The sequence below is a fragment of the Cervus elaphus genome, chromosome 9 (genome assembly GCF_910594005.1).
Source record: "Cervus elaphus chromosome 9, mCerEla1.1, whole genome shotgun sequence".
Classification (NCBI taxonomy): domain Eukaryota; kingdom Metazoa; phylum Chordata; class Mammalia; order Artiodactyla; family Cervidae; genus Cervus; species Cervus elaphus.
In genome coordinates, this window is record NC_057823.1 from 72,548,102 (window position 1) to 72,573,723 (window position 25,622).

Genomic DNA, 25,622 nt, shown 5'->3' on the forward strand with positions numbered 1-25,622 from the left:
GGGAAGCCTTCCAATGAATATTCAGGGTTAATTTCCTTTAGGATTGACTGGTTGGATCTCCTTGCAGTCCAAGGGACTCTCAAGAGTCTTCTCCAACACCACAGTTAAAAAGCATCAATTCTTTGGTGCTCAGCTTTCTTTATAGTCCAACTCTCACATCCATACATGACCATTGGAAAAACCATAGCTTTGACTAGATGGACCTTTGTTGGCAAAGTAATGTCTCTGCTTTTTAATACGTGTCTAGGCTGGTCATAGCTTTTCTTCCAAGGAGCAAGCGTCTTTTAATTTCATGGCTGCAGTCACCATCTGCAGTGATTTTGGAGCCCCCAAAAGTAAAGTCTGTCACTGTTTCCATTCTTTCCCTATCTATTTGCCATGAAGTGATGGGACTGGATGCCATGATCTTAGTTTTCTGAATGCTGTTTTAAGCCAGCCTTTTCACTCTCCTCTTTCACTTTCATCAAGAGGCTCTTTAATTCTTCTTCACTTTCTGCCATAAGGGTGGTGTTATATGCATATCTGAGATTACTGATATTTCTCCCGGCAATCTTGATTCCAGCTTTTGCTTCATCCAGCCAAGCATTTCACATGATGCACACTGCATATAAGTTTAATAAGCAGGGTGACAATATACAGCCTTGATGTACTCCTTTCCCAAATTAATCAACTTTAACAATCAAATGAGATAACGTGCATCAAACATTCATCAATGTCTGGCATGTGGTACTCGATAAACGCCTACTTTCTTAATTTAGAGGGCAGTGGGAGCCTTGAAAAATTACACAGAAACTAGCAATTGCTGGAAGGAGCATTCCAACAACAATCTTCACCATGAAAAAGGCCAATCCCTCAGCAATGGAAAATCACTTTGTTCCAACAAGTAAGAAACATTAAATCTTTCACTCTGTTTGTTAACTGGTTCCTATGATCCTATTGCCTAATACACTCAAGTCTTCCCACTTCCTGCCCTGGTTTAGAGGCCATCTCTTTGGAACACTGCCAACACCCAGGTCTTCAAGGCCAAGGATATTTTCCAGTAATCCAGTCCCCACTCCTCAGAGTTCTCTATGTCTCAGGATAAGTGTAAACGTCTACTGAGACCCACATCCCAGAGCCAATACTCCTGGTTCACCTGCCTGCCCACTACTCACCAGACTGCCCTAGGCAGACCACCAATGCATGACCACCATATGCTGCAGCCCTGGGCCCTAGTAGATGAAATTCCTCTATGGCTCACCTTCTTTTGGAAGCTTTTTGTATTTTCCCAGGCAATGGGATGTCATCATGGGTATAATGGTTAAGAGTATGCACTTTGGAGCCAGTCTGCCTGGGTTCAAATCTTGGCTCTTTCATCTACCTGTTGCATGACCTTGGGTAAGTTATTTAACTCTGTAAACTTTAGCATCTGTCTCATCTGTAAAGTGGGGGTAAAATGAAGATAATTTAGTACCTACTAGAGGACTTAGAGGATTCCCACATGGCACTAGCAGTAAAGAATCTGCCTGCCAATGCAGAAGACTTAAGAGACGCAGGTTCGACCCCTGGGTTGGGAAGATCTCCTGGAGGGGGGCATGGCAACCTACTCCAGTATTCTTGCCTGGAGAATCCCATGGACAGAAGAGCCTGGCGCAATACAGTCCATGGGGTCACAAGAGCTGGACACGACTGAAGCAACTTAGCAGCAACAGCAGCAGAGGATTTAGATAATGGAAGGTAACGTAAGTCAGGCACACAACAAGCACCCATTAACGGGGAAGAGCTTTGCTAACTTTCACTGGCTATTACGACCATTGACAAATACAATGGCCAGAAGTGGTCTAAGATGATTATCCTCAGTTGTACTAAGAATAACCCCCCAGGAGTGAGGCCAGGGGCTGTGATATCTTCTGTATAGCTTCTCCGTGTCTGTGGGTGACGCACGAAGTTTTGCAACCCCATGGACTGCAGCACGCCAGGCTTCCCTGTCCATCACCATCTTCCAGAGCTTGCTCAAATTCATGTCCACTGAGTCGGTGATGCCATTCAACCATCTCATCCTCTGTTGTCCCCTTCTCCCTCTGCCTTCAATCTTTCCCAGCATCAGAGTCTTTTCCAATGAGTCAGTTCTTCACATCAGGTGGCCAAAGTATTGGAGTTTAAGCTTCAGCATCACTCCTTCCAATGAATATTCAGGGTTGATTTCCTTTAGGATTGACTGGTTTGATTTCCTTGCAGTCCAAGGAACTCTCAAGAGTCTTCTCCAACACCACAGTTCAAAAGCATCAATTCCTTGGTGCTCAGCCTTCTTTATGGTCCAACTCTCACATCCATACATGACTACTGGAAAAACCACAGCACTGCCTGATAAAGAAGTGGTCGGCCAACAAGGCATGGGACAGTCCAAGGAAATGAGCCAGAATTTGCCTTCCCAGACTCAGAGCCAGGCCACTTTCCTCCTGATCCGACTGCTGTATCCCCTTCACCCAAAACAGGCTTCCAGAGAGGATTCCTAGCTGGGAAGGTGCTGCTAGTGATTTGACCAAAATTCCCCCAGAATTTATGGCCCATCTTAAAAGAAACCACGTAGGGACTTCCATGGTGGTCCAATGGCTAAGACTCCGAGCTCCTAATGCTGACAGCCCAGGTTTGATCCCTGATCGGGGAACTAGATCCCACATGCTACAATTAAAGATCCTGCAGGGTGAAATTATGACCCAGCGCAGCCAAATAAATTATATAAAAAAAAAAAAAAGTAACCATGCAAAAGAAACCCTGAAATGTTAAGGGCGTTGCATCTGCATCTTGGTCTGCATCTTGATCCAAGAGGGGAAAAACGCCTAAAGAAAGAAAAAAGGTGATGATAAAGCAAACGTGTTAAAGTGTTTACAATTGTGTACTGGGCTGGCAACTCTGCTAAGTTTGAAATTATTTCAAACAGAAAGTTAACACAAGAGACCCATGAGAGATTTCCACTCAGAGCCAACAGCTCTGTACCACTCGCCCCCGCATTCTCACCTCCCTGTGTGGGTGCCCGGGTGTTGCCCCTCCGCCAGGGGAAGTTCCTGTTACACATCACTGCCTTCAAGGCTGCGTGCAACTCCGCTTGCTGAAAGGCAGATTCCGGATAGCAGATCACGAGGTTTTAAGGTCCCAGCTCTCCCACTTACTGGCCAAGTGCTGAAGTCCTTGGAGGCTGTTTCTCTCCCAGCAGATGGAGTTACTGGCAGCCAGGCTACCTACCCCGCCAGACAGTGAGGCCCAGGAAGGTGAGGTGTGGACTATAAGGCACAGAGCCCAGACCAGCCGTCCGTGATGAGCACATACCCATACGGGGGCGCGCTCATATGCATCAGCTGCTCTGCTCAGAACTGGGGAGACACAGTCCCAGCCTGTCCTAACAAACCGGCCTTCCAGGGAGATACAAACAGAGTGACTCCACTAATAAGTATACAATTACAAATTGTGCTCAGTGCTGAAGGAATAATCAAGGGTTGTCTAAGAACACAGCAGAGGCCCACACTGACCTTGTGTGGGAGCCAGGGAAGGTTCTTCTGAGGAAGTGATGTTTGACTGACAGCTAGAGAACAAGAAGGTTACAGAATGTTCTAGTCCCACAGAGTAGGGAATTATACAGGTCACACTTAATAGTGAAGTTAAGGACACCATGAGGAAGTAATAGGTCAAATCAAGAATATGGGGTGTCCTTCAAGACATATGACCTGGTTTAGCCAAAATTCAATGGCATGAAAAATAATTTAAGGCAATGGGAGGCAGGGAGACCATTACAGAATGAAAGACTTAAGAATAATTTTTTAAAACCTACTGAATAGTAGAAGTTATTTGCAATGATATGACTGATACAATTCAACATCAAAAAAACAAACAACTGGATTTTAAAGAGGATAGAACAAAACAGACTTTTTAAAAAAGGAAATGCAGATGGCCAACAGGCACATGAAAAGATGCTCAACATCAACAACCATCAGGGAAATGCAAATGAAAACCACGAGACATCACCTGACATCTATAGAATGGCCATCATCAAAAAGAACACAAGTAATGGACTTCCCTGGTTGTACAGTGTATAAGAATCCACCTGCCAAAAAAAAAAAAAAAAAGAATCCATCTGCCAATGCAGGAGACACGGGTTTGATCCCTGGTCTGGGAAGATTCCACGTGCCACAGAGCAACTAAGCCAGCATTCCACAACTACTGAGCCCCTGCTCTAAAGCCCTGGGAACCACAACTAACAAAACCATGGGCTGCAACTACTGAAGCCTGTGAGCCTTAGTACCTGACTGCCCTAAAGCTGGTGCTTTGAAACAAGAGAAGCCACTGCAACAAGAAGCCCATGCATGGCAACAAAGAATAGCACCCCCGTTTGCCGCAACTAGAGAAAGCCCATTCACAAGAACAAAGACCCAGCAAAAGGAAAAGGGGAAAAAAAAAAACAACCAAAAGGAAAAAAAAAATACAAATAACAAATGTTGGCAAGGATGTGGAGAAAAAAAGAGAACCCTCCTACACTGCTTGTGGGAATGCAAACTGGTACAGCCCTGTGGAAAACAGTATAAAGATTTTTCAAAATATTAAAACAGAACTACCATATGACCAAGCAATTCCATTCTTAGGCAGATAGCCGAAAAAACCAGAGACACAAATTCAAAAAGATACACGTAATCCAACGTTCAAAGCTACATTATTTACAACTACCAAGGTATGGAAGCAACCTAACTGTCCTTCAACAGCTAAATGGATAAGGAAGATGTGGTGTATACATATATACAATGGAATACTACTCAGCCCTACAAAGAAGGAAATTTTGCCACTTGCAGCAACATTGATGGATGCTAAGTGAAATAAGTCAGAGAAAGACAAATATTGTATGGCATCACTTATATGTGGAATATAAAAAATGTAACTAGTGAATATAACCAAAAAGAATCAGACTCACAGATATAAACAACAAATTACTGGTTACCAGTGGGGAGAGGAAAAGAGGAGGGACAATATAGGAGAAGGGGGATTTTTAAAAAGTGTTATTACAGGATTATATTAAATCATGTATGTGAAACTTCTGAAAATTTTATAGCACTGTAGAATTTAAAGAACCTGTCATTCAATTAAGAAAATGTAATGCATGGACCTTATCTGGATCATAATTGGAACAAAACAACTATAAAAGCCATTTATGAGACAGCTGGGAGAACGGAACATGAACTGAGCCATAGAAGACTATTAATGAATGATAGTGAGTTTTGTAAGAACGGCATAGGTGTTGTGCTGTTTTAAAATGGCCTTTATCTCTTAGTAGATATTTATGGGTGAAATGACATGCTGTCCGGGGAAGATGAAGCAGGTACTGAAGCTAGGTGGAGAGTACACGGGGATTCACTCCACTATTCTCTCTACTTTTGTATATCTTTTTAAATTTCTACAATAAAAAAGGACAAGTTCACTCCAAAGATTCAGAAGTATTAAGTCATTTGGTCACTTTTACAGTGATCAGAAAAATCAATTGTTATTAAGTATAAAGTTATATACCTCGTCACATCTAATAATTCCACCTATTTTACTGAATGGATGAACCACAGTGAAACCAATTCTCTGATGGGCACTGAGGTTTTCTACTTTTCCTTACAATAATTCAATCAATCCAATTCCTGATGCTTCTTGCTGTTCTTATGATCCTCCCTACCCTTCCCTGTCACCCCAGCCCACCCACTCAAGTCACTAGATGACCATTTTTCGACTCAGTAAGTAAGTAGCTGGTACTACCAGCAAGGATGTCCCTACCAAGAGAACACCAGGCTCTGATACCATCTGCTCCAGTGACCTGCAAGGGAGCCAGTGTCTCAGGACAATTCAAGTTCAGCCTCAGGATTCAGTTTCCAAGTAACGGCCATGCGAGGATGGAGGGAAGCACATGCTGCAGTGGAGGGGGGTTCTGTGGCCAGAGCCCAAGGTGAGCAGGCCTCCCCTAGCATGACACGAGTCTCAGGATGGTTCTCTGCTGCAGATGGGCCTCCCCAGATCCTGGAAAGTGTTCAGAGTTCTCTACCCCTTCCTTTGCATCTTTTAGTACTTTTCCTGTTCAGGGTTCCTGATTCTTTTTTTTTTTTCATTTATTTTTATTAGTTGGAGGCTAATTACTTTACAATATTGTAGTGGTTTTTGTCAAACATTGACATGAATCAGCCATGGATTTACACGTATTCCCCATCCCGATCCCCCCTCCCACCTCCCTCTCCACCCGATTCCTCTGGGTCTTCCCAGTGCACCAGGCCCGAGCACTTGTCTCATGCATCCAGCCTGGGCTGGTGATCTGTTTCACCCTTGATAATATACATGTTTCGATGCTGTTCTCTCGAAACATCCCACCCTCGCCTTCTCCCACAGAGTCCAAAATTCTGTTCTGGACATCTGTGTCTCTCTGATTCTTTTTAAACACAGACAAGAGACACCATTTTGGCCTATTAAAACAGAACAGACTTTTTCTTTTTTTTACCATTTATTTGTCTTAGTTGCAGCATGTGGGATCTTTGTTGCAGTGCATGCGCTTTCTAGTTTTGGCTCGCAGGCTCAGTAGTTCTGGTCTGTGGGTTTAGTTACTCCAGGTGTGTAGGATCTTAATTCCCCAACCAGGGATTGAACCCTCGTCCCCTGCATTGCAAGGCAGATTCTTAACAACTGGACCACCAGGAAAGTCCCTGGACTTTTAGAAAAGGCTAATACCAGGGTTGGCAAAGTTACTGGGAAGCAGACACCCTCCAACACCACTGGTTCGAGTGAAAGCTGGTGCAACTTTTGAGAATTTATTAACTAGGGAAATACAAAGTTCTTAAAATCACACCCTGTGACAAGCAATTCCATTCTAGGCATTTATTCTCATGAGCACACTCATAAACAGCAGAGTTGGATCACCACTGCAGTGTTGTATAAAATCAAATGGTATAAGAGAAATGATCCAAAAGGCCATCAAGAGGGGGATAGACAAATTATCTAATATACATACAGTGGAATATTACTCAGCAATAAAAAAGAAATAAACTCCTAATAGATACAACACAGGGGAATCTCAAAAGTGTTAAAAAACTAAGTTTAAAAAGACAGAGAGAAAACAGCATATACATGTAACTCCATTTCCACTCTGGAAAAGACAAACTAATCCACACAGACAAAAAACAGCTCAGTGATTGCCTGGGGTTGGGAGCAAGATGGGGTGAATGACTGAGAAAAGGTACCTGGGAACTTTCTAGGTTGATGGCAATGTTTTATCTCTTGACTATGGTGGTTGCTACATGTATATACATTTGTCAAAACTTGCTGTATACTCAAAACTGCATAACCACTTAAGATCTGTGTGTTGTATCATATACAAATTAACTTCAGCTTAAAAAAATGAATAAGCAGCTCATTTAAGTATCCAACAAAGAAATGAGTTAATTCAATCATGGTATATCCATACAATAAAACATTAAGCATGATACCTGTAGACCAACAGTTAACTTAGAAAGTTATTTAGTATATACAGTTAACAAAAAAATTGTTATGAAACTATAATATACTGTAATACACTATGACAATATTTATATAAAATAAAATGTATACATTTAGATAAAAAATGGCCAAAAAGAAACATGTCATTCACTCATTCAACACAAATATATTGAGTATCTACACTATACCTTTATTGTTACAGTGAGCAGAAAAGACCAAAAAAATTCCCTTCTGGTCATGGAGCTTCTGTTGGTGGTTTCATAAAAATATATAAATTATTAAAATGTAAACATTTAAAAAATCAAATGGTACAGGGAAGTGTATAAATTCTACTACCACTTGGGTCAGAACACACACACATGGTTTGTTCATACACAGGATAACTCTGGAAAGATTTGGGAGAAATTGGAGTCAGTGGTGCCTTTCAGGGAGGGAACTAGAACCTCTTCACCATCCAGCCTTTCATGTGTGTTTTTTTCCTCTTATCATGTTCTTATATTGTCTATTCTAAATAAACACAATGAATTGTTGCAAATTTTTTGCAAAAGTCCAATAATCAGGATTGGGAGAAGAAGAATGATATGGAAATGTGAGCATGATATATTATGAAATCAACAGTGTTTTAAGAAAAGATATTTTCTATCTTCACTAAATAAAAGCTCTATAAAAATGTGATCTCACACACACACACACAAAAACAGAAGAACCTACACTAAAATGTCAACAGATCACTCCAAGCAGTGGGATCGTGGGGGGAATATTACTTTCTTCTGTTTGCTTGTATTTGTTTTCGTAGTTTCCTAGAGAACAAAAAATGTACTTTATGTGTTTAATAACTTTTTTTTAAAAATGAAGGGAAATCCCTGGCCATCCAGTGGTTAGGCGTCGGTACTTCCACTGCAGAAGCACGGGTTTGATCTCTGGTTAGGGAACTAAGCTCCTGCAAGTTGCGTAGCGTGGCGAAAAGAAGAGAAAGAAAGAAAAGAAAGAAACAGCAGACCAACAATGTCACCTCTTTCTGCCAGGTTCTCTCGGAGAGAATTGCTGGCTACACTCCCTTTACCCAAGGGGCTGTGTGGTTTAGGAAGACAAAGAACAAGTCAAGGGCAAGGGCACAGAGCCAACCCAATGTCTTAACTGTCCTCCCTTCACTTAGGGAGCACAGACTTCCCCAGCCAACTAGGATGCCTGCCAAGACCCTTCCCCACTCCACAATCCAGAGGCCTGGGATCTGGAAAGAGGATACCCATACCCATTTTCTCCCAGGATACCTGGAAGACAGAGAGCAGGAATCACTCTCCTGGTTTACAGATGAAAGGGAGCCTTGGAGATAATCTGCTTCTTCCACAGATAACGGATAACATGCAAAGATCTAGTCTCAGCTGAGTGTCGAGGGCACACTGGGGGCTTCCACAATCTAAGGCTGCTAGGACTCGAGAGAAAATGCCAAGTTCTGATTCAGTTTTGTCCCCAACTTCCTAGAGAAAACAGGTAAGGCAGAGAAGTCAGGGAGTCTGCAAGCCAGATGCCACTTTGAAGGCCATCTCCTCCTGTCTCTAAGCCCCATTTCTCAATCCACCTTCCATCCTCTCTCTGCACACACCTCCAGGGCAGCCTGCATCAGCTCTGGAGGATGCACGCCAGAAACTTCTGCTTACGCTAAAAGCTTCACCCTTACCTCTGGGCTGGCTGTCTTCCCACTTGAAGGCCATCACCACAAGGCGCCCCTGTCAGTACCCAAGGGCTTGTCTGAGCCAGCATTTGGGTTTGAAAGACCTGGGTGACACATTCCTGGAACTCAGCTGGGCAGACACATCCCAGTATGTGCAACATTCATGGGTGGACCTGGGTGTGCCTCATGATTTAGGAAGAACTGCTCCCTGGGGGTGCAGAAACCCAAAAATGAGGGGAAGGGAACAGAAAAACCAAGTAAGAGGTAACCTGGGTCAACACCTTCTACAAGGAGACAGATGTTCAGCTCTGCAGTGGGGACATTCAAGGAATGTAAGGGGAGGAGTGAGAAGGGGGAATATTGATGTTGGAAAAGAAAAATAAAAGAATGTACACGCTTTAGGGGTCACGAGAAGACAGTGTGGTTTTAATCCAGGTGAAGGACAGAGCTGGGGTGAGATCCTACCACATGCTGCTGTCAGAGTTCCAGGAAGAGGAAGGTCCCGAGGCATCTCACCCTTTCCCGGGCCAGGAAAAACAGGAGCAGCCCTCTGGGTGCACCCCGGGGGCAGGCAACAGCAGAGGTCAGATCGCTTCAAGGTGAGAAGCACCATGGACAGGTGGGGCACGGTGACCCACCAGGACCAGATAAGGGAGGCCCTGCCCTCTCAGTCAGCAACTCCCAACGCCCAGGTTTCTCAGGATGGTTTAGGGAGAACCCAGCCCTTGGAGAGCCATCGGACCACAAACTAAGATACAGAGCTTACAGTGTCACAGAGGGCAGAGCCTTGATTGTTCCTAGTGTTGTACTTCCATTCTTTGTTAAAATGGGTGGTTTTCTCCCAAACAAATTTATGTTCAGGCTCTGATACAAGCAGGGATTTGATCTCACGACAGTTACTGACACACTCTGTCTTAGAGTTTCCATCTACAGGGTCAGTCCCAGAACCAGGGCAGATATGAGGTGTAAGTGAGATAATACACAGGGGTGTGCCTGGCACACTGCCTGAAAGATAGGAAGTGCTCAAAAAACAGTAGCCACTAACATGATCATCACTAAACATCATTTCTGTTGGTGTTTCAGAAGTTCTCTGTGTAAATTTAGTCACAGATCAGTAAAAATGTCCTTTAACACTCCACTGGTTCAAAAAACACAGTCTCACACAGTTAAAGGCCTTTAAGTGTACAAGAAAGCCAGCTTCAGGAAAACTGGCTGGGAAGAGAAAACTGGCTGTTTTAGGGAATATACATTCCCTGGTTGCTTGCCCTGAAGATCTCAAATCTGGGGTGATGGAAAAGACCCCCAAGGTACCACGTGACTCCGATCCTGGGAGAAGGTGGATGCTTGATGGAGGAAGAGGGGGCTGGAGGAGGGGGAGGCCTCTGGCACACTCCTGGAAGAGAAAGCTACCAGTGCTGTCAACGGGGCTTCGGCAGGGTGGGGGTACTTCTTCCCCAAGTACTCCCCTCAAATCCCCATATTCAGAAAGTCTTCCACATACCCAAGAAGCTTTAAATCACAGTGATGAGAGCTATTAAACATTCTGTTTTACTAACATAAGCACTTCCTCCTAACTGGAATGATGATTATGTGTAAAATGGACATAAGTCAAAAGGAGACCAGAGCGAGTTCTATCTACTGTACTGCTCGTCCAAAGATAAAATTCAGGAAGGAAAATGAAACCTCCCAGCAGAAGTGTGGGAGGAATGGTTTAGGTTTCTATTATTTGGGCTAAACCTGAGGTTCTTTTGCTACGATCCCAAGGCAGGACTTTGGTCCAGGTCAGTAGATCTGTCTTTGTGGGGAATTCTTTTCCTAGTCCCTCCTCGTTTCTCTCCCCACCCCGACATTATCCAAGAAGAGAATGAGACTATCTACTGTCTAAGTCTATAGGAGGCCAGGAGGCAGCCTTCGCCTGATCCTGTCCCGGACACCCCAGCCAACACTGCAGCCGCTCACATGGACGGCCCCCACCAGGCCAGGGCGACCTCCTGGGACATGCTCGAGACCAGCAGAGGGGCCCTGGGGAGCACTCCTGCACCACCATCTGAGCCTGGTCCTTGTCCTCTGTGCTCCCCCAAGGGCTGTGCCCGCAGCGGGTGAGGCAGTGGACACCCCTTGTCTTCCCTCCATACCACACACCGGTCTGGGAGCGCTGAGATATCACAAAACATACGTCATGCCTGGGAGAGGCTCACAGCCTGCTGAGTAGGACACAGGTAACAGGACCATGAGGGAAGCATGAGGTTGGGGCCAGGACCCTTGGGGGAGGGGAGAGAGGCTCGAAGGACCAGGAAGCTGGGCCTCAAGCTGAGAGCCATCCCCTGCCCTAACTCCATCATGCGTCTCCAGAACCTGCTCATTTTAAATGGCTGGATGCCTCTTTTGGCAATAAAAAAAAAAGAAAAGAAAAAGTGGGAGTCAGTCGACTCCGGACACTCCTTGGGCCATATGCCTGAAAAACATCACCAACAGCCTCACTGTCACCACCAGCCTGGTGGGGATGATCTGCTCCTCTTTCATGTTCAGTGAAGAAGTTCAAGGTCATAGGAGTGATGGGGAAGAATCCTGACTCCCCTGTACTGGCTGGCACCCCCAGGCCCCACCAGAAAAGTAGTTAAATGAGGAGGAGCTCTAAGTCTGCTTCAACAGAAGCGGTAGGGCCAGGTAGGATGCTCAAAGGAGTACTTTAATATTCACAAATGAGGTGACCTACAGGGCTCAATTTCCAAAATATACAAACAGCTCATACAACTCAATAACAAAAAAACAAACAATCCAATCAAAAATTGGGCAGAAGACCTAAACAGACATTTCTCCAAAGACAGACAGATGACCATTAGTTACATGAAAAAATGCTCAACATCACTGATTTTTAGAGAAACCAAAGTCAAAACTACAATGAGATATCACCTCATTCTGCTCAGAATGGCCATCATTAAAATGTCTACAAACAATAAAAATACTGGAAAGAGTGTAGAGAAGAGGGAATCCTCCTTAGCAGTTAGTGTGAATGTAAATTGGTGCAGCCACTATGGAAAACAGTATGGAAATTCCTCAAAAAAAAACACAAAAATTGAGGTGCCATATGATCCAGCAATCCCACTCCTGGGTTTATACCCACAGAAAACACAAATTTGAAATGCCATTCACAACCCAATGTTCACAGCGGTACTATTTACAATAGCCAAAACATAGAAGCAACCTAAATGTCCATCAACAAATGAATGAAGATGTGATATATATATATACAATGGAATACTACTCAGCCATAAAAAGAATCAAATAATGCCATTTGCAGCAACATGGATGAACCTAGAGATTACCACACTAAGCGAAGTTAAGTCAGAAAGAAAAAGACAAATACCATATGATATCACTTACATGTGGAATCTAAAATATGATACAAATGAATTTACTTACAAAACAGAAACAGACTCACAAACATTGAAAACAAAGTTATGGTTACTGAAGGGGGAAAAGGGGAGGGGAGGGATAAACTAAGAGTTTGGGATTAGCAGATGCAAACTATTATATAGAGAATGAATAAACAGTAAGGTCCCACTGTACAGCACAGGGAACTATATTTAATATCTTGTAATGGAAAAGAATATGAAACAATATGTATATATATGCATAGCTGAATCCGTTTGCTGTATACCAGAAACTGACACAACATTATAAATCACCTATATTTCAATTAATAAGACTAGTTTCAAGTCACAGGTGACTCTGAGCATTAACTTAAGTGAGTTTTCAATCTCTAACACGTAAGACCTGGACAAACCCATCCTCCCTCAAGGTGGGCGGCCCAACAGTGAACTAATATGACATGGTGAGGAACAGTTAATGGGCAACTGCCTGCCCTGCTCCTTTGAGTGGCTGAAGGAGAGATTAGAACATTCTTATTTACACACAAAAGGTCGAGGATTCTCAGGTAACTGAGCTGGTTGAGTTTATACTGCTCTCAGAAATCCTTCCTGCCAGAAAAGAACCAATGAGGTCAAAGCCATTCCCCTAAGCCCTCAGAAATCCTTCCTGCCAGGAAAGAACCAATGAGGTCAAAGCCATTCCCCTAAGCTACAAGCAGAACTGACAACCACTGGCACCAGCAAAGAACAAAGAAGCCCAATTTTTACTGCTGCTGCTGCTGCTAAGTCACTTCAGTCGTGTCCGACTCTGTGTGACCCCACAGACGGCAGCCCACCAGGCTCCCCCATCCCTGGGATTCTCCAGGCAAGAGTACTGGAGTGGGTTGCCATTTCCTTCTCCAATGCATGTAAGTGAAAAGTGAATGTGAAGTCGCTCAGTCGTGTCTGACTCCTAGCGACCGCATGGACTGCAGCCTACCAGGCTCCTCTGTCCATGGGATTTTCCAGGCAAGAGTACTGGAGCGGGGTGCCATTGCCTTCTCCGAGTTTTTACAGCAGGCCTCACTAATTCATTTAGCCACCACCTCCAGAAAAGGACTAAGACCCTTATTACCTGGTCTACCACTCCTACTCCTTGCATGTTAACTGAACCACCAAGATCTGGATTTCTTTTCCAGATACCTTGATATGCCTGCACCTTGGGCCATACTGCTCTGGGGAGAAAACTAAGGGGAGCAGAGGAAAGCCACAGCCCTGACAAGCAATACAAAACAGAGATGGACTAGTAGGTACAGGAAAAAAGATAAGATAATTGGACTGGAACACAGCTACCCCCTCATGAGGAAAAAACTGAATAGCTAATGACTTTTTAAGCAGAACCCCACAGACATTGGGTACAAATGCACTCGATGTGAGACCTGTCTGTGCACGGACCCAGGGGCTCCACTAAGGAGACCCCTCCTCCCTCTACTGGGTTGGATAGTGTCCCCCCAAAATTCATGTCTACCCAGAACCTCAGAATGGCTTTATTTGGAAATAGGGTCTTTTCTGATGTAATTAGTTAAATTAAGATGAGGTCATGCTGGATTAAAGCAGCCCCCATTCCAACGACTGGTGTCCTTATAAGGCGAGAAAACAGAGGCACAGACAGACATACCGATAGAACACCACATGCCCACAGAGGCAGAGAGACAGAGTGATGCATCCACCAGCCAGGGAAAGCCAAGGGGTAACATGGCCCTGCTAACACCTTAATTTCGGACTTCCAGCCTCCAGATTGTGAGAGTGCACATTTTTATCATGTCCCCAGGTTTGTGGTACCTTGTCCAGCAGCCCTAGGAAACCAATACACACCTTTTATTTCACACCTGTTCCCCAAAACACCTTTCCCAGTCTCAGCCCAGGGGCAAGAGACAAGACACACAGGCCATACTTCTAACCCACCTGGACTCCGCCACCTTCCCAGAGCCCATCAGCACTTCTCCCCTTAAGGGGTGGGGGAGAGCAGAGATCATACTTCAGCTGTCCCCACCTTCTGCCTGCAGAGGCACACGGGAAGCTGATTTTCTACCCACAGTTTTGTTTTTTTTTTTCCATTTATTTTTATTAGTTGGAGGCTAATTACTTTACAATATTGTAGCGGTTTTTGCCATACATTGATATGAATCAGCCATGGATTTACATGTGTTCCTCATCATGAACCCCCATCCCATCTTCCTCCCCATCCCATCCCTCTGGGTCATCCCAGTGCACCAGCCCTTCTTCCCACATTTTCCTAGTGTTGTAGCCTCTCCTTTAGATCAGTGTTTTTAAAATCTTATTCAGTCCCATCCTAGATATATTTGGGGTGTAGCATTACTATATATGCCTTAGTCTAGCCTTAACCTGACTGTTCTTTATATCATGTCACTACTTTTACTTAAACAAACTTATATTTAAAGGAACTGCTATATCGTTACAATAAATGGAAAATCAGCACCATTTATTTTACTAGAGCTTGCTAGATACATGTTTTTAAATTGCACATTAAATACACGATAATTTTTTTTTTAAGTCCGTTCATGTATCCTTTAAAATAATGTCGGGTGACAATACTATGGGAAATACCACCTTAAGGAGTAGAGTTTAGTTGTCTAAGAACTCTGGGCTCCTATGCAGAGAAATCAATTTAAGCTCCGCAGTCCCGTTTCTCATTCCCCTTCTCCCCGCGACTGTCCCAGAAGGAGGCTAAGAGCAGAAGGAAAGAAAGGCACCGGGAGTTCCCAGTTCCGACGCAGTGCGACCTGAGGCTATGGAGTCAAGAGCGAAAGGGACTTTAAATGTTCAGTCCTGCGAGTGACAAGGACGGGGAGGGACTGACCTTCTCGCGCAGGGTGCAGTGGACGTCCGAGGCGACGCGCCCTTCCCACCACGGCTCATCCATCATCTCGTCTGCAGCGCCGCTCTCCGAGGCTACCGGGCTCTGAGGGCGCACCCTGAGTGGACACAGGCAACTTCAGAGCCCGCAGCGCGCCCCCCAGCTCCTACCCCCGGCATCCCCATCCTCTCTTGTCCTCGGCCAGGGGCTCTGCCGGGCGCCCCCTTCTGCCCCACTCAGCGGAGGGCGGTCGCCTCCCATCCCAAGAAGGTTGCAGCGTCCCCTCCCCTTCACTCGCGGAACCTGAGGCGATCTAGAGCTCTGCAACAACTTGCAGAATTTTTATCTTCCTTTTTGCAAAAGTTGCACAGAAAGTTGCAGACTCCGCTAGCTCTCCAGAGGCCCGGGCTCCGACAGCGGCCACCGGCTCGCCGTCCCCAACTCCTCCCCCGCCGCCCAGCCTTTGTCCTGCTCCCACATCCTGCCCTCCAGCCGGGGCGAAACTCACGCATCCCTCTCCGGAGGTGGGGGGCTGCGGGCGCCGGGCCCTTCTCAGGGCCGAGCCGGCTGTGCCCTCGGGTGCCTGCAAGCGAAGGGGCCCCTGGCGCGGGGCGCTCCAAGCTCTCGACGGCCGCCTCCGCAGCCCTGCTCACCCCTGCCGCCGCCGCGCCCCTGTGTGCGCTCGGGTCCCGCCGCGGCTCGCAGCCTCCCGGCCGCCGGGGGCCTCCCTCCTTCGCTGGGGGAATTGGGGGCCGGGCCTCGCGCATGCGCCGCCGGCCCCCGCACCCCGCGGGGCGGGGGGCTGGGAATTGGAGTCTTTCTTTCGCCCGAGCTGGCTGCTTTTCCTGTCCGCACTCCACCCCTGCCGGGGCGGAAAGCTTCCTCTCACCTTCGCGGGGGCTCCCGGTGGTCGCGGGGACTCCCGGTGTGCTCACGCGGGCAGCGCTGGGACCGCGGCGCCACCTGCGCGCGCCACTCGTGAAAGGCGCGGGCAGGATGCCCCCAGAAAGTTCGGTCTCTCGCGTGCGCTGTTCTAGCCTACCTTTAGTCGGTTCCACCTGTCTTTTCTTTTTAACTAGCCCTGCAATGCGGAGGTGGATGTCTAAATGTAAAATTCCCACGGAAGCCCCCCAAACCCGCTCTTGATTATCCACGAGTCCCTGTTTCTAAAGGAGGCTCAGTAAATCAACGGATTTTGTTTTTGTGCTCCTGCAAAGTATAGATCTACTCGTTACATTGGGAGAAAACCAGTGTTTCTGGAGGGTCAGGTGGATGAAAAGCATTGTCTTTTTAATTTAGTTTTATTTTGTTTTCGGAAAGACACTCCCTTGAATCAGCCCCTCTGATGGAACAACAGATTGATTGCTTTTTGTGATACTTTTGGAGATTCACAGACTCGTTTCAAATCCAGCTACCGACTGGATGACTTTTGCCATGTTCCTTAGACTGTCTAAGCCTGGGAACCCTCATGTGAAAATTGGGAATAAAAATTGCACCCATCTGCTGGAGATACTGCATCACTAAATAAGATAATTCGTATAAAGGGATAATCCCCATGACAAGTATAAAACACTCAATAACTAGCTGCTACAAAGGAGGCTTTGGTTTCTGACTAGTTTCCTACAGGCAGGTACCCACCTGGAAAGAAATTTTTAAATCAGCTTTGATAAGCTTCAATAGGTGCTTAAAGAGAAGTTTTAGTGTTAAAAAAAAAAATAACCACCTTGTAAAAGTGAAAAATATCAAGGAATAAGCATTAATAAATACAGGCTCTTAATAAAGACATTATAAAGGTTGAGCAGAATAAGAAAAGTTTGAGGAAATAGAAAAAGGTGAAAATACCAACTGTACACAAATTAACTCTTTTAATAAAATTCTAACGATTGTGTGTAGATAAGGGGTACGGGAGGGATGACAACACTTCTTTTTCTAACACTTAAAAGGAAGAATACCAATGAGTAAAGCTAAGATTTTTGTCTTTTAAAAATGAGGGATAGAGCTATATATTAACAGATCTTAAAACATATCTCAGATCTATGATTCAAACAGTATGGTGTTGACACAAGAATGGGTAGATAAGTATCAGTGGAATAATCGAAAGTTTAGAAATATATCCCACATACTTAGAAACTAACTATGATAATTGTGGCATTTCACTTTTAAGGGGAAAAGGATAAAATTTTCAATAAACTGGCTAGGGGAAATTAGTTAATTTGAGGGAAAAAAAGTAAAATTAGGGATTTATTTAAACCATCATCAAAATAAATGTAAGAACCTGTCAAATGACAAAACTAAAACAATTTAGTGATGGTTTGATGTTATTTATTTAAGGGAAAATAATTCATGGATTGGGAGAGTACAGTGCCTTACAAACAGTGGAACATTCTTCCCAAGGAATTTTGGGCAAAAGTGAATTTTATATGCGTAATAATGGAATCTAGAAAGTTAGTACTGATGGTCCTCCTTGCAGGGCAGCAAAGGAGACACAGACATAAAGAATAGACTTTTGGACACAGTAGGGGAAGGAGAGGACCAGATGGGATAATTTGAGAGAATAGCCTTGAAACATATATATTACCATATGTAAAGTAGATAGCCCGTGGGAGTTTGGTGTCTGACTCAAACACCTTGAGGTGATTGGCAGGGAACCCAAAGCTCTGTGCTCTCTGATAAACTAGAGGGGAGGGATGGGGAAGGAGGTGGGAGGGGAGTTCAAGAGGGAGGGGACATATGTACAGGCAAGGCCGATTCATGTTGACATATACCAAAAACCATCACAATATTGTAAAGTAATCATCCTCTAATTAGAAATTTTAAAAGAGAGATAGTTTTATAGAATGTGAGAAGGAGGAGGAAACAGGGCATGACAGACGAGGAGGTCCTGTTTTTTAGGGTAGGGTGAGCCAGTTTTAGCTCACTTGGAGGACTCAGATTGCTGTACAGTGAGACGTTTCCAGTCAGTGTGGGCTGACTTAGGTTTAGATACGTGATATAGGCCAGACCACTGGGGTGGCCTCCACATAACGAATTAACTTTATCAAACCCAAAGAACTACAAACAAATGACAACCTCCCCCATTAAAAAAAAAAAATCACAAGATAATTAAAAGTAAACATAGGTGAATTATTTCAGATGAGAAGGTCTAGAGGTTAAGGCACAGGAAGAAACAAAAGGCCAGGATGAGTATATATAGATTTGAATAAATAAACCCAGAGAATCCCATGGACAGAGGAGCCTGCATCCATGGGATCACATAGCCAGACACAACTGAAGTGACTTAGCACTCAGAACTCAGCCATCAAATATCACCAAAAAGGCAAATGATAAACTGAAGAGAATGTTGTTAACAAATGGGACAATGGTTGATCTTACCATATAGACCTCTTGTAAATCACTATGGAAAACACTAACACCTGAAATGCAGGAATGAATAAACAGGCATGCATGAAAGAGGAAATTCAAGGGGACAATTACCATTTTTAAATAAGCTTTTTTTAAATGCTCATACTCACTAGCCAAGACATTAAACATGTTTTAGAAACAGGGTGTATCTCTGACAAGAATTTTTTAAAGCACAATATACAGGATTGACAAATACAGTAATGGTGAGAATGAAAATTAACACCGTCTTCTGATAGACAATATAATTGTATTCAGGCGCAGTTTCTAAGCTGACTGGGAGGCAGACGACACAATCCGAGGTTCCTGGGCCCTGCGTGACCCCCAAAACTGACCCACATTCTCCCCTGCGCGAGGGCTTCCTCCACTTCATGGTGAGCTGAACGGGCATCTTATTCCTGGAAGGTGCCCGGCCCTCAGTTAGGTGCCTGGCCCTCAATTCTTGTCAGAGACAAGGAGTGCTATTAGCAACGCTCAGCTAAAACCATTTACAGCCTTTCTGCACATAGATTATAGTCACTTTTCTCTCCAAAACCTTGGGCTTTTGCGTTTTTGTCTTTTTTTTTTACTTTCACTGATACACTTGATTATTGTCTTTTATATTGAGATGCTGGAAAAGCAGGAGATAGTTGTGCCTCATCTATTATTGTAAAACTGTAACAATAAACTTCCTCAAACTAAAAAAAAAAACCTTAAAAATGTATCACTGGATCCAACAATTCCACTTCTGGAAATTCACTCTAAAAAAATAAGCATATGAGTACAAAGATTTCTTTACAGGGGTTTCATCACAAAGTTTTTCCATTATAGTGAACAGGGACTGGTTAAATATTAATTTGGCTCAATGTTTTTTAAGAGAATAAATAATTATTTGAGAAAGTGTTCACAAGATATTAAGTGAAAAAGGAGATTAGATTATGATCCCGATTATACATTATGCTCACATACACACACTCAAAAGAAAAAAAATGTCCATAGAAACATTCAGTCAGTTCAATTTAGTCTCTCAGTCGTGTCGGGCTCTTTGTGACCCCATGGACTATAGCACACCAGGCTTCCCTGTCCATCACCAACTCTCGGAGCTTACTCAAACTCATGTCTATTGAGTCGGTGATGCCATCCAACCATCTCAACCTTTGTTATCCCCTTCTCCTCCTGCCTTCATTCTTTCCCAGCATCAGGGTCTTTTCCAATGAGTCAGTTCTTTACATCAGGTGGCCAAAGTATTGGAGTTTCAGCTTCAGTATCAGTCCTTCCTGTGAATATTCAGGACTGATTTCCTTTAGGATGGACTGTCTGGATCTCCTTGCAGTCCAAGGGACCCTCAAGAGTCTTCTCCAACACCACAGTTCAAAAGCATCAATTCTTCAGTGCTCAGCTTTCTTTATAGTCCAACTCTCACATCCATACACAACCACTGGAAAAACTATAGCTTTGACCTTTGTCGGCAAAGTAATGTCTCTGCTTTTTAATATGCTGCCTAGGTTGGTCATAGCTTTTCTTCCAAGGGGCAAGCATCTTTTAAAACATTACCCAGTGTAATCAAAGTGGTAGTATTATGGGAAATTTTAATTTGGTTTTTATTCTAGTATATCTGAGTTTTCTAAATTTTCTTTAAGAAACATGCATTACTTTCACAATCATAAAAAAAGAATGAATGCTATTTTTTAAAAAATCACTTGATATATTTACAGAGTGGCCTTCCATTGAATAACAATTAACAGTGTTGTTTTATTTCTGGTTTGGTTTTATCTTTTTCATAGCAGTATTATTTATTTCTCAGGGTACACCAAAGGAGGTCAGGTCTTTATTGTTCATTGATTTGGAGTTCTCTCTTCCTAACTTCAGGTTCTCAGTTATCCGGAGTCCCAGTAGGTGAGCGAGATGCAGAAGCTTTGGTCTTTTCTCCCAGGGCTATTTTAAGGGGATACTAAACATTATTCATATTCTTCAGTCTTTTGTGTATCATTCTCAGGAGCCTCTCATTTTCCCTGTGTCTCTGAAAGATAAAAACATGTTGCACTGATGGTTTTGGTAGTGAGTCCTGTCCACAGGTAGAAATGATGTCGGTGCCCTTAGCAAAAGAGGCTTCCTATGGTAGATGACAGAGGAAAAATACAACTGGAGTTACTTCTCCCACTCATTGCCTTATGAGAAGTAAATAAGCCAAGAAGTATTCATTCATTCATAAGACTACAATTTTATCAAATATGAACTATGAACCAATTACTGTCTCCCCACTTCCAATCTCTGAAACTCACAGGATGGGAACCAAAGATTTAGAGCAAGACCATCCTACCTATCTAAAACTTTCCCAGGTATAAAATGAGAAAATAATTTTTTTCTCTGATCTTTCCAATCTTCCTCAGAGGACAAATCAATCTAATATTATCAACTGCTCACTTTTTTTTTTTCAACTGGTCACTTTAACTTTCCTTTGTCTTTTTTCCCCTCATAGGATACAAGCTCTCACGTTATAAATACATATTTATGGTGAAAAGAATGTGTTCTCATCCTGTTCCCAGGCTTTGATCTCCTTCCCAAGGATCAGCAGCGCCTGATGTTTTCTTCCAGAAGTGACCCACACACTTACCAACGTGAATACCCATGCCTTTCCCCCTTTCCACGAATGGCAGCGTGTGGAACACATCCTTCTGCATCTCGTTTTTCCCTCTCGGTTGTCCCATGGCAGTGTCCGAAGAGCTGCAGAGTTACCGCAGTGTGTGTGTGTGTGTGTGTGCTCAGTAGATCAGTCATGTCTGGCTCTTTGTGACCCTTTGTATTGTACCAGGCTCCTCTGTCCATGGAATTCTTCAGGCAAGAATACTGGAGTGGGTTGTCATTTCCTTCTCCAGGGGATCTTTCCAACCCAGGAATCAAACTTCCATCTCCTGCATTGCAGGAGAATTCTTCACCACTGAGCCATCAGGGAAGCTCCACCGTTACCCCATAGTCGCATAGGATAGATCCATCCATCATGATATATGGACCCAGTCTTCTTTGCTGGACATTTACATTGTCTCCAGTCTTTTGCTGCCATAACCACACTACAGTAAATATCCTGGGTGGCAGGGGGGGTCCATGATACAAATTCTTCAGGCACTCAGCTTTGCAGGTCCTAAGCTGAGGCTAGACTTTGAGTAGTATTTCCTTAGAGTCTTTGTCTGTTTGTTTTAAAATTTTTATTGGAGTATAGTTGATTTACAATGCTGTGTTAGTTTCAGGCATATACCAAAGTGAATTAGTTATACATATACATTCTTTTTTTAGATTATTTTCCCATATAGGCCATTACAGAGTAGTGAGTAGAGTTGCCTGTGCTTTACAGTAAGTTCTTATTAGTTATCTATTTTATACATAGTAATGTGTATATGTAAACCCCAACCTCCAAGTTTATCCCTCTCCCCCCACCCCTTATTTCCTTAGTGTCTTAATGGTTTGCATTGCTCCATTTAGGACCAAAAGCACGAAGCCTGGCTCAGTTTATAGGGACAGAAGGAAGACATCTGGGCTATAAACTTTGAGACATAAGCCTTGTTTACCATTTTGGTCTTTAACCAAAAACCAGTCCAACCCCTTTAAACTCTTTCTAGCTCTGTGCTCTACAGAGTCAAAAGAACATTGACCAAATCCTTTATGATCCTTGATTAGAAATTCTTGACTTATAACTCTACAGATTAGGCCTGAGACCCCAGCAGGACAAATTTTTAAAAGCAGCATTTTGCAAACAAAACTTGAAACCTAGGATATTTATAAAGCAGGCCCGTACTACTTTTTTTCAATTAAAAAGGTAGTATGGAATCTAGAAGGCATGAAAGAAATAAGAAAAAATGAATTTCCCTCTCACTGGGTCAATTCCTGGGTGTGTGACATGCAGTTGTACAGGCTGAAGCTCAGAAGGGCCTTGTGCTTTTATGTTCTACTGTTACCGCCTTGAAATTCTTAAAGAGTTTTATCTTTGGACCTGTGTTTTGTAAATGAAGTCCAGGACAGAGGAGCATGTATGTAAACAAAGGAACTTTGTGCCATAGGTGTCTGCTATTCCTTGCTGCCGTGGGAGCACGGAATTCCAGTGGACCTAGAAGGCACAGGAGTTCAGTGAAATCCAAAGAAGTAGAAGGTAAGTGTGTTACACCTATAACTGCAGGTCACAGGGCAGGAAGACCTAATAACCCTGAGACGCTCTACTTTCCACTTGAAATAGACTTGCTCTGAATGCAAAAAGGTGTGATAGTTTCCCATAGGCTGCTATTAACAAAATACCATAAACCATGTGGCTTAAAACAACAGATTCTGGAGCCTAGAAGTCTCCATGGTGTTGCTAAGAGTCTGACACAACTGAGCAACTGAACAACAGAAGTCCGAAATCAAGGTGTCAGTGGGGCTATGCTCCGTTGGAGGCTCTGGGTAGAATACTTCCTTGCCTCTTCCAGTTTCTGGTGGTGGCTGTCAACCCATGGTGTCTTGGCTTGCAGCTGCGTCTGCCTCATCTGCCTTCCTCTTCATAGTGTTCTTATAGGACACTAGTCAGTCATCTAAGATCAAGGGCTCACCCCACTACTGTGATCTCATCTTAACTATCACTAGAACAACCCTATGCCCAAATAAAATATTAGCAATCTTTGGTGGGGGCACAATTCAGCCCATAACAGAGGGCAGTAGTGCTCTGAGAAATATGAACAACCATGGAAGCCTATGCAGTCTTTCTTACTGGTGTTGCTTACTTGTATTAAGCAACCACTTATTATGACAAAGAAGGAAAGGAAAAGATGGGGCAACCTGTCATTCCTTTTCCTTTCTTTTTTTTTTTTTCTTTTTTTTTTTTCCTTTTCCTTTCCTCTCTTCACCCCTCATGAGTGAGCCAGAGGTAGAGAGTATTGATAAGATGTGCACATCTCAAGAAGTTCACTGCAGCAGTATTCACAACAGCCAAGACATGGAAACAAACAAAGTGCCCATTGATGGATGAATGGGTAAAGAAGTTGTAGTATATTTACACAATGGAATATTATTCAACCATAAAAATGAAGGGAATCTTGTCATGTTTAACAATATGGATGAACCTGGAAGGCATTATGCCAAGTGAAATAAGCCAAACACAGAAAGACAAGTATTGTATCACTTACACGTGGAAGCTAAGAACATTGAATTCATAGAAGCAATAGAACAGTGGTTACCAGGAGTGGGAGCTAAGGAAAATGGGAAGCTATTGTTCAAAGGGTACAAAGTTACAGTTCTGTAATATGGATAAGTTATGAGGATCTAATGTACAGCACAGTTGCTATAGTCAATAAAATTACATTGTAGGAATTTCCCAGGTGGTCCAGTAGATCAGAATCCATCCTTCCAAAGCGGGGGGTATGGGTTCCATCCCTTATTGGGGAACTAGGATCCCACATGAGGCATGTCCAAAAACAAACAAATAAACAAAAACCGCATTGTATACCGGAAATTTGCCAAGAGAGGGGATCTCAGGTGCTCTCACCACCAAAACAAACAAAAACAAAACCTTAGGTGCCGGGAGCCAACACACAAGGCCCCACCCATGGCAAGGTCATGAGGGAGAAAGCCTGACGGGCAAGGCGGATCAGGTTTTCAGGGGTTTCGAAAAGGCCAGCTCACGAGATCCCACCCATGACAAGGTCACGAGGAGAAAGCCAGACAGGCAAGGCAGATCAGGTTTTCAGGGATTTCGAAAAGCTGCCCCCCAGCGCTCACCTTAAAGATGATATCTGTCTTTCTGATGCCCGCCTCAATAGACTACTCCCTAATTTCTGTGACACAGGCAGAAGGCCTTCCCCGATCTCTTCCCAAATAAGAATCAATTTAGAACTTTATAAGTTTCCCAGGTGGTGGTATTTTATGAGATTATCCAGGGTGAAAGGAGTGTTTTAATTTAAACTCCTTTGCTGGTAGTTTGTTGGCCAAATGCATTTATGCCCTAGGTACTAATATGCATGATTGCTTATAATATCCTAATCATAAAATAGTGTAAAGAACCTGATTGTATAAAGACCCTAATAGACATAGAGCCCTTTGGGGAGTGAGGAAGCCCTATTAAGAAAACATAAGAAAAATTATTCTAAAAGTGGTTATTGGGTTAACATTTGCTTGCTGTGTTTTGCTTGCTGTGTTTTTGCTTTTAATGTGCTAAGGTTGTGTTATAGAAACCATTGTTAATATAGTTAAAGATCTAGAGAAATAAGAACTTAGCCCTAGTATGGTAACAATGAGATGGTTGCTAACTGTCAGCCGGTAGTGCTAGGCAGAGGCTGCCTCACTGAAGCCACAGAGTCTGTGTGGGGTAAACTTCTTAGATAAGTGCAACTGACAACTGCAGAAGGATTAATTTTTGTGTTAACAAGGTTATACTTCTACTCTGTACTGTTGCCCTATGAGACTGCTACCTTTCAGTTAAGGTCACCAGAGAAACAGAAAACAGGTTTACATTCACCTGACTTGCATAAAATGTTAATAGGCCCCAAGGCCAGAAGATAATGTACAAGACCCTCATAAACAAAGAAGTATGCAGAAAACACCCTGGTTTCATGAAGGACAAGCTAACGTAATGTTAAACTATCTTCCCTTTAGAAATGTACTAACTTAGGGTATAAAAGCTATGGTAAAAAATAAAGGATTGCCAGACTCTGCCAGACTCTGCTGCACACCCCCACCCCCCGCCCCCCGGTCTGGTCACTCTCTCTCTCTCTCTCTCTCTCTCTCTCTCTCTCTCTCTCTCTCTCTCTCTCGCCGACGCTCTTCATAACTATATACCCTGGTGGGGGTGATGGATATGTTAATTAGCTCAGTTGTAGTAATCATTTCACTGTGTATAGGTAAG

The 25,622-nt window shown here is 43.6% G+C and overlaps 1 protein-coding gene across 4 annotated transcripts in view; it reads right to left on the reverse strand.

Annotated features, from left to right (window-relative positions):
- The window catches only part of CCNJL (cyclin J like), a 103,031-nt gene that overhangs the window by 47,496 nt on the left and 29,913 nt on the right, over nucleotides 1-25,622 (reverse strand). The window contains exons 1-2 of one of the 4 annotated variants that reach the window (XM_043913454.1): nucleotides 16,272-16,302; nucleotides 15,386-15,500 (exon numbers count right to left, since the gene is read on the reverse strand). In XM_043913454.1, the coding sequence (XP_043769389.1) occupies nucleotides 15,386-15,451 (66 nt within the window). In that variant the 5' untranslated portion in view covers nucleotides 15,452-15,500; nucleotides 16,272-16,302. Of the gene's footprint in view, nucleotides 1-15,385; nucleotides 15,501-15,890; nucleotides 16,130-16,271; nucleotides 16,303-25,622 lie in introns of those variants that run through there. The other 3 variants (XM_043913451.1, XM_043913452.1, XM_043913453.1) reach the window with 3 other exon arrangements.